At 42.3% G+C, this 10,000-nt stretch overlaps 1 protein-coding gene across 2 annotated transcripts in view; it reads left to right on the plus strand.

Moving 5' to 3' along the window:
• The first annotated feature begins 8,514 nt into the window (after positions 1-8,514).
• timm23a (translocase of inner mitochondrial membrane 23 homolog a (yeast)) overlaps positions 8,515-10,000 on the plus strand; it is an 18,169-nt gene continuing 16,683 nt past the window's right edge. Inside the window, exon 1 of one of the 2 annotated variants that reach the window (XM_061907716.1) lies at positions 8,515-8,584. Coding sequence is in view for 1 of the 2 variants with exons in the window: in XM_061907714.1 (XP_061763698.1) it covers positions 8,811-8,916 (106 nt within the window). In the remaining variant the exon portion in view is untranslated. Of the gene's footprint in view, positions 8,917-10,000 lie in introns of both variants that reach the window. The other variant, XM_061907714.1, reaches the window with a different exon arrangement.

Here is a 10,000-nt window from a genome sequence, read left to right on the forward strand (position 1 = left end):
TAAAAAAAATTTGGTGAGATGGCCACTGCCCAGTTAGCTCATACACGTCTTTAAATCTCTGGATTGATGAAGTAATGTGCTGATCATTCTTACTGTGGATCCTGGGGGAAAAAGAGTTAATATGGTTCATGGGGACCAAATTTAAATCATTTTGCATAATTCACACACATTTGTACTGGACTTCTGAGGACCATTTAAAAAAAAAAAAAAGTTCAAATTAAATATGACATGGTCCTTGGAATACAGCACCACAGCTGTCCTCTTATAGGACAGGTGGAAGTGATTAACGATACACGGAAGAAGTGTGAGCAGAGCAGCAAGTGCAGTACCGGTGAAGGGGCTGCTGTGAAAATGTCTCACGCTCAAACTAACCAGTAAACATGGTTTACGGGCCAAAGCTAAAAAATCACTTATGCATCTTCAGAAAGGATCTAATAATGATAGTAATAAATGATGAATTACATTTGTAACGCACTTTACATTTGTTAAAATCTCAAAGTGCTACAAAGTCAATCAATCAATCAATGTTTATGTACATAGCCCTACATCACAAGTGTCTCAAAGGGCTGCACAAGCCACAATGGCATCCAAGGAAAAACTCACTCCAGTGGGACGACGATAGGAATGACTGTGAGAAACCTTGGAGAGGACCGCATATGTGGGCAACCCCCCAACCCACTCTAGGGAAAATATAAAAAAAATAGAAAGTTTGAATGTATAATTTAAAAAAAATAAAATAGAGATGAAAACATGACATACACTAGATAAGCTTTAGATAAAACAGAAACATAGATAAAGATAGAAATAAAAGCATGAAAGCACTGGATAAAACAGATAGGCAAGTAGTGTATTTAAAAACAAGAAGGCAGATAAATTTGATAAAAGCTGTGCTAAAAAGGTGGGTTTTTAGTCCCTTCTCAAAACTGTCGACGGACCGTGGTCCTCTAAGACGGTCGGGGAGAGCGTTCCAGAGTCCGGGTGCAGTCAAGCAGAAAGCCCGGCGACCCATTGATTGTAAGTTTGTCCTGATGGGTTCGAGGAAGTCAGTGTTCGAGGAGCGGAGGTTGCGGGTAGGAGGTTGAGGGGAAACTAGGTCCTTGAGGTAGGAGGGGGCGTCGCCGTAGATGCATTGATGAGTCAGCAGGTTCATCTTGAATTGGGTCGGGGATGCAATAGGGAGCCAGCGGAGTGATTTGAGGATGGGTGTGATATGATCACGCTCACGCACTCCGGTCAGGATCCTGGCCGCGCTGTTTTGGATGCACTGGAGCTTTTTGACGCTCTTTATGGGGACCCTGACGAGAAGAGTGTTGCAGTAATCAAGCCTGATTATAATTTAAAAAAGGTTTTCCTTTCGGGGACCTGTTTTTTTTTTTTTGGTCCCCATACCGTCAGAAGTCCCCTGACTGTGTAAACAGAGCGATGTCCCCATTAAGTAAGACTTGCTAGAACACACACATTGGAACTTACTCAATGGCAGAATCCAATTCATGCGAGAAATTATGCACACTGATGGTGGCGCATTTTAAAAAGTGCACTTGCTGATGCATCATGGGAAAAGTGTGCACTCGACTGGCATATAACACTACTTCTCTTCATCAATGCGTGGAATCCAGCTGAGATAGGCTCCAGCACCCCCTGTGTCTGTCCCCAAAAGGGACAAGCGGTAGGAAATGAATGGATGGAGTTGAACTGGAATGGTGCAGAAGAAGCCTCACCCCAACATGTTTGACCTTTTCTTCTGGTGCTCGTTTCTCCTCGACTCTCTGCTGCCTCCCAACGTGCAAACTATGAATCACATGTTTGTGATCACCTACAGGTTTATTTTTTATTTTTATTGAACAATGTACACATACAAACATATATTCTTAATGTACACAAAAAAAAAAATCCAGGCACTTTCAACATATTTCATCATCATCAAACATCCATCAGGTTGAGCAAATACTGTCTTTCACAACATATTGAACGGAAAGAAAATGAAAGCAAATACAAATGGAATGTAAAAATAACAATAGATAATAAAATATAGAAAAAGATATTCAAAATGACAAAAGAAGGGTAGTCTAAATTAATTGACATTCCTCCAATAAAGATATCAATTTAAGGGCTTATGTACATTTAATCATTTCCCAAGATTTAATTGATCATGTTAAACCATTAAGCCAAGTAGAAAGTGTAGGTTTTACTTTCATAAATCGACATTTACGTAGAACATTTTGTATTATGTTATTACTGTTATAATTATTATTATAAATATTAGTATTCTTTTTATTTTGAATATTGGTATTTTTTATCCACAGATTCCCTTTTCGAATATGATGATGTCAGTGGCAATTGAAAAAACAACAACTATTAATTTATTTGGAATTTCATTTTGCAATACAAAAAATATTGCAAAGACAAGCATTCTTTTTTTCAGTGTTGAGAGCAATGTACAGGTGCTGGTCATATTATTAGTATATCATGAAAAAGTTTATTTATTTCATTAATTCCATTTAGAAAGTCAAACTTGTAGAATGTTTACATTCATTCCAAACAGACTGATACATTTCAAGTGTTTTTTTCCCAAAAAGGAGATGATTATAGCTGACAACCAATGAAAACCCTAAATTCAACATCTCAGAAAATTAGAATATGGTGAAAAGGTCAGATATTGAAGACACCTGGTGCCACACTCTAATTAGCTAACTAACTCAACTTTAAATGGTCTCTCATTTTGATTCTGTATGACACACAATCATGGGGAAGACTGCTGACTTGACAACTGTCCAAAAGAAGACCATTGATACTTTAAAGAAGGAGGGCAAGACACAAAAGGTCATTGCCAAAAAGGTTTGATGTTCCCAGAGCTCTGTGTCCAAGCACATTAACAGAGAGGCGAAGGGAAGACAAAAATGTGGTAGAAAAAAATGTACAAGCAAGAGGGATAACCGCGCCCTGGAGAGGATTGTCAAACAAAACCGATTCAAAAATGTGGGGGAGAGCCACAAAGAGTGGACTGCAGCTGGAGTCAGTGCTTCAAGAACCACCACGCACCGACGTATGCAAGATATGGGCTTCAGCTGTCGCATTCCTTGTGTAAAGCCACTCTTGAATAAGAGACAACGTCAAAAGCGTCTCGCCTGGGTCTAGGGTCAATGCAGCAGTCTACCAGGAAGTTTTAGAACACTTTATGCTGCCTGCCGCTGACCAATTTTATGGAGGTGAAGATTTCATTTTCCAACATGACTTCACACCTGCACACAGTGCCAAATCTACCAGTACCTGGTTTAAGGACCATGGCATCCCTGTTCTTGATTGGCCTGCAAACTCACCTGACCTTAACCCCATAGAAAAGCTATGGGGTATTGTGAAGTGGAAGATGCGAGATGCCGGTCCCAACAATGCTGAAGAGCTGAAGGCTACTATTAAAGCAAGCTGGGCTCTCATAACACCTGAGGAGTGCAACAGACTCGTGGACTCTATGCCACGCCGTATTGCTGCAGCAATTCAGGCAAAAGGAGCTGCAACTAAGTATTGATTGCCGTACATGCTGAAACTTTCCATGTTCATACTTTTCAGTTGGCCCACATTTCTAAAAAATATTTTTTGGTACTAGTCGTAACTAATATTTTAATTTTCTGAGATACTGGATTTGGGATTTTCAGTAATTGTCAGTACTAATCATCAAAATTTAAAGAAATTAACATTTCAAATATATCACTATGTGTGTAATGAATTGATATAATATGTAAGTTTCACGTTTTGAATATAATTACGGAAATAAATCAACTTTTTCATGATATTCTAATAATATGAACAGCACCTGTATGTATTTCATAAATTACATTTCATAAAAAGTCGCTATTTCCGCCACAACTTGTCACCACTTCCGCTCTTAGCGCCTTCAAAATAAGAGCTGACGTCACATACTGTATAACAGCTTATAACGGGAACTTAACATCATAAAGAGGCAAGTCCATAAAAATAGGTTACATATATGTGTATATAAATATACTTTTGTATGTAAACGCAAGCTGCAACATTCATTTTTCCTATGGAACAGTTCGCGGTCTTGTCTTTAAATGGCAACTTCTACTTCCGGTATGGGGATATGAGAAAAACGTTGGTCTTTAATTTATTTTTCCCCCCTTTCTGATCACTGATCATTTTAAAATCACATTTGCTTCCAATTGTGTTGAAAAAACAAATTTCAAGCTTAAATTTACATTTGAAGCAGGCATTTTACTTAAATTTTGTACAATTAATTGATTTACGTGATTTAAACAAGTTGAAAAACTTATTCGGGTGTTACCATTTAGTGGTCAATTGTACAGAATATGTACTTAACTGTGCAATCTACTATTAAAAGTTTCAATAAATCAATCAAACACAGAAGAAATAATAAAGCAGACTAAACTAAAGTAAACACCTTGGTTGTTTTTTATATATATATATATATATAAATGTGTATTTATAAATTTCAACATTAACAAGCAGAAGAGAAACAATAATCAAAATAGTTCCACAACAGTCTAAAACATTACAAAACATTATAAAAACAGTACAAAACAGCGCCAGGAGGTTGCAAATTCAAAGTAACAAAAATAGAATATAAAAAAATATATATATAATACCACCAACACGTCTTCTTATAAGGAAGTGAAGTGATCTATATTTATATAGCGCTTTTCTCTAGTGACTCAAAGCGCTTTACATAGTGAAACCCAATATCTAAGTTACATTTAAACCAGTGTGGGTGGCACTGGGAGCAGGTGGGTAAAGTGTCTTGCCCAAGGACACAACGGCAGTGACTAGGGTGGCGGAAGTGGGAATCGAACCTGCAACCCCCAAGTTGCTGGCACGGCCACTCTACCAACCGAGCTATACCGCCCCACCAGGAAGCAATGCCCGGGGAATCTGTGGTGGACTCTCCTATTTCTGGGGCTGAGGTTGCTGAGGTAGTTAAAAAGCTCCTCGGTGGCAAGGCCCCGGGGGTGGATGAGATCCGCCCGGAGTTCCTTAAGGCTCTGGATGCTGTGGGGCTGTCTTGGTTGACAAGACTCTGCAGCATCGCGTGGACATCGGGGGCGGTACCTCTGGATTGGCAGACCGGGGTGGTGGTTCCTCTCTTTAAGAAGGGGGACCGGAGGGTGTGTTCCAACTATCGTGGGATTACACTACTTAGCCTTCCTGGTAAGGTTTATTCAGGTGTACTGGAGAGGAGGCTACGCCGGATAGTCGAACCTCGGATTCAGGAGGAACCGTGTGGTTTTCGTCCTGGTCGTGGAACTGTGGACCAGCTCTGTACTCTCGGCAGGGTTCTTGAGGGTGCATGGGAGTTTGCCCAACCAGTCTACATGTGCTTTGTGGACTTGGAGAAGGCATTCGACCGTGTCCCTCGGGAAGTCCTGTGGGGAGTGCTCAGAGAGTATGGGGTATCGGACTGTCTTATTGTGGCGGTCCGCTCCCTGTATGATCAGTGCCAGAGCTTAGTCCGCATTGCCGGCAGTAAGTCGAACACATTTCCAGTGAGGGTTGGACTCCACCAAGGCTGTCCTTTGTCACCCATTCTGTTCATAACTTTTATGGACAGAATTTATAGGCGCAGCCAAGGCGTTGAAGGGTTACGGTTTGGTGACCGCAGGATTAGGTCTCTGCTTTTTGCGGATGATGTGGTCCTGATGGTTTCATCTGACCGGGATCTTCAGCTCTCACTGGATCGGTTTGCAGCCGAGTGTGAAGCGACCGGAATGAGAATCAGCACCTCCAAGTCCGAGTCCATGGTTCTCGCCCGGAAAAGGGTGGAATGCCATCTCCGGGTTGGGGAGGAGACCCTGCCCCAAGTGGAGGAGTTCAAGTACCTATGAGTCTTGTTCTCCGGTGAGGGAAGAGTGGATCGTGAGATCGACAGGTGGATCGGTGCGGCGTCTTCAGTAATGCGGACGTTGTACCGATCCGTTGTGGTGAAGAAGGAGCTGAGCCGGAAGGCAAAGCTCTTAATTTACCGGTCGATCTACATTCCCATCCTCACCTATGGTCATGAGCTTTGGGTCATGACCGAAAGGATAAGACCACGGGTACAAGCGGCCCAAATGAGTTTCCTCCGACGTGTGGCGGGGCTCTCCCTTAGAGATAGGGTGAGAAGCTCTGCCATCCGGGAGGAACTCAAAATAAAGCCGCTGCTCCTCCACATCGAGAGGAGCCAGATGAGGTGGTTCGGGCATCTGGTCAGGATGCCACCCAAACGCCTCCCTAGGGAGCTGTTTAGGGCACGTCCAACCGGTAGGAGGCCACGGGGAAGACCCAGGACACGTTGGGAAGACTATGTCTCCCGGCTGCCCTTGGAACGCCTCGGGATCCCCCGGGAAGAGCTAGATAAAGTGGCTGGGGAGAGGGAAGTCTGGGTTTCCCTGCTTATGCTGCTGCCCCCGCGACCCGACCTCGGATAAGCGGAAGATGATGGATGGCTGGATGGCATCATCGTTTTCACAGCTTTTTTGTTGTTGGAGGTAGCGTTTTAAAGTGAAGTTGAAAATCTTTTTTAAAGGCACAAAAGACAGGTCGGGTATTGAGAAACTTACATTTATGAATGTAAAACTTAGACAATAGAATAATGAGGTTTCAAATGTATAATTCCTTTTCAAATTTTTGTTCATACAGTGTGAAACCAAAAATCACTTCTTTAAAGGCCTACTGAAAGCCACTACTAGCGACCACGCAGTCTGATAGTTTATACATCAATGATGAAATATTAACATTGCAACACATGCCAATACGGCCTTTTTAGTTTACTAAATTGCAATTTTAAATTTCCTGCGGAGTTTCTTGTTGAAAACGTCACGGAATGATGACGCGTATGATGATGCGTGTTTGTGACGTTATTAGTTGGAGGGGACATATTAGCCCAGCACCATTCACGGCTAAAAGTCATCTCTTTTCATCCCATAATTACACAGTAATTTGAACATCTGTGTTGCTGAATCTTTTGCAATTTGTTCAATTAATAATGGAGACGTCAAAGAAGAATGCTGTTGGTGGAAAGCGGTGGATTGCAGCTGTCTTTAGCAACCGAGACACAGCCGGTGTTTCTTTGTTTGTTGTGAAGCTTTAACACAGAGCGGTCAAGCGATCATGTTTCTCTACGTCAACCAGCAAGTTTTTGGATGGGAAAATTGTCGGCTCTCACCGAAGACTTGAGTGGATTATGGGACCTTTTCCTGTAGCTGTCAAAAAGGCAGCTGTGATCTTGGCTCCTCATCGGCTTCTCTCTGAGACACTGGCGTTCACCGCAGCCATCCGACTTTCAGGTATGTCTTTAGTCATCTAATCTCACTAAAATACTATTAACAAAACAAGCAGATAAGGGATTTTCCAGAATTATCCTAGTAAATGTGTCTAATTACATTTGAAACGCTGCCACTGCCGCCGCCCGGAGCCCATCCCATCCCATCCATTTTCTACCCCTTATTCCCTTTTGGGGTTGCGGGGGGCGCTGGCGCCTATCTCAGCTACAATCGGGCGGAAGGCGGGGTACACCCTGGACAAGTCGCCACCTCATCGCAGGGCCAACACAGATAGACAGACAACATTCACACTCACATTCACACACTAGGGCCAATTTAGTGTTGCCAATCAACCTATCCCCAGGTGCATGTCTTTGGAAGTGGGAGGAAGCCGGAGTACCCGTAGGGAACCCACGCATTCACGGGGAGAACATGCAAACTCCACACAGAAAGATCCCTAGCCTGGATTTGAACACAGGACTGCAGGAACTTCGTATTGTGAGGCAGACGCACTAACCCCTCTGCCAACGTGAAGCCCCGCCCGGAGCCGTCAATTTTTTTTTTTTAGTCCTTCACTCTAGATTTCCTCATCCACGAATCTTTCATCCTCGCTCTAATTAATGGGGAAATTGTCGCTTTCTCGGTCCGAATAGCTCTTGCTGCTGGAGGCTCACATTATAAACAATGTGTGGATGTGAGGAGACTAGCTCACACCGTCTGCTACTTCCGGTAAAGGCAAGGCTTTTTTTATTAGCGACCAAAAGTTGCAAACTTTGTCGTCGATGTTCTCTACTAAATCCTTTCAGCAAAAATATGGCAATATCGCGAAATGATCAAGTAGGACACACAGAATGGACCTGCTATCCCCGTTTAAATAAAAACATTTCATTTCAGTAGGCCTTGTCCAGGATGAAGCGAATTGTTTGTTTATTTTATTATTATTATTATTTTTTTTTTTTTAATTTTTTTTTTTTTTTTTTTTAAAGGTTTATTTATAAATTTCAACAATTACAAACAGTAAGTCAAACAACAATATAAAACATTATAAAACATTATGAAAACAGTACAAAACAGCGCCAGGGGGTTGTAAGTTCAAAATAATACAAATAGAATACAAAAAAATATATATATATAATAAACAAAATGCAAAGCCGTAGGCTTATTCAGATTCATCAAACAACTTAAATTTGGAACACAGCTTATTTTATTTTTTTTATCTCTCCCCGCGTCTTGACATTGACGTGACTGTTACGTCACGTCATTGCGACAGCAGGAACCGCACTGCTTTACGGCAGAGCGTGCTCGCTGGAGGTCAGGTACATGACAAAACATCTTCCTCCGTTAACCGGCGAGAAATGCAGCTTTTCTTGATAAATTACACTTTAGGTTAAAAACAAACTCAAAAGGTCAACCATAACAGGTTTTGGTCAACTTGGCGGCTTTGTGTGTGAGTGTCTTAGCTGCGGTCACTAAGAGTTACATCATAGCATCTTAGCTCGGGACGGACGAGCTCTGTTGGGGCCTTTTTTTCCCCGCTCAGACATGGACAACAACTCTCAAAGCTCCGGGGGACTTAAAGGTGGTTTTGGCGGTCTCTTCGGAGGTGGAGCACCGGAATATTCCAACACGGAGCTCGCCGGCGTTCCTTGTAAGTGCCGCCGTTCGATATCAGCACAGTTAGCTTGGATGCTAGCCATAGACATGTTATAAGGGTACACAGCATGGAGCGCTAACGAGATTTGGGCCCGCCATCTTGGAGTGGTGATCCGCTCCACTCAGTGCAATTCATTTGGCAGGAGCAATGCATTTAATTCATCTTACCTCACTTAATGCCACTGATTTTTACTATTTTTTTTTCCATACAGGTACCTATGATAAAGGACACTTGTATTGGCGTGTTTTGTTTTTCATAGTTTGCTTAACAGCAGTAGAATATTCCTATATTAACAATTACAGCTCATGTTATTCTATTCTTTGTTATGTCTTTTATGTTGCACGATTGCGCCAAGTAAAATTCCTAGTTTGTGAACCCGTTCTTAAACAATAGGAATAAAAACTTTTCTGATTATATGCTATAAGTCAGTGGTTCTCAAACTTTTTTCAGTGATCCATCCATCCATTTTCTACCGCTTATTCCCTTTCGGGGTCGCGGGGGGCGCTGGCGCCTATCTCAGCTACAATCGGGCGGAAGGCGGGGTACACCCTGGACAAGTCGCCACCTCATCGCAGGGCCAACACAGATAGACAGACAACATTCACACTCACTTTCACACACTAGGGCCAATTTAGTGTTGCCAATCAACCTATCCCCAGGTGCATGTCTTTGGAAGTGGGAGGAAGCCGGAGTACCCGGAGGGAACCCACGCATTCACGGGGAGAACATGCAAACTCCACACAGAAAGATCCCGAGCCTGGATTTGAACCCAGGACTGCAGGACCTTCGTATTGTGAGGCAGACGCACTAACCCCTCTGCCACCGTGAAGCCTTTTTTTTTAAATTCAAGTATCCCCTAATCCAGGGGTTGGGAACCTTTTTGGCGGGGAGAGCCATACAAGCCAAATATTTTTAAAAGTATTTCCGTGAGAGCCATAAAATATATTTTTTAAAGACTGAATACAACTAAATGCGTGCATTTTTAAGAAAGTCCAACATTTTTAAGTGTCTTATTCTTTTTAATAACATTCTGAAGCTAAACAACAAAAAAAATAAACTACTTCTTACCATTAATGCG

The sequence above is a fragment of the Nerophis ophidion genome, linkage group LG08 (assembly GCF_033978795.1).
Source record: "Nerophis ophidion isolate RoL-2023_Sa linkage group LG08, RoL_Noph_v1.0, whole genome shotgun sequence".
NCBI lineage: Eukaryota > Metazoa > Chordata > Actinopteri > Syngnathiformes > Syngnathidae > Nerophis > Nerophis ophidion.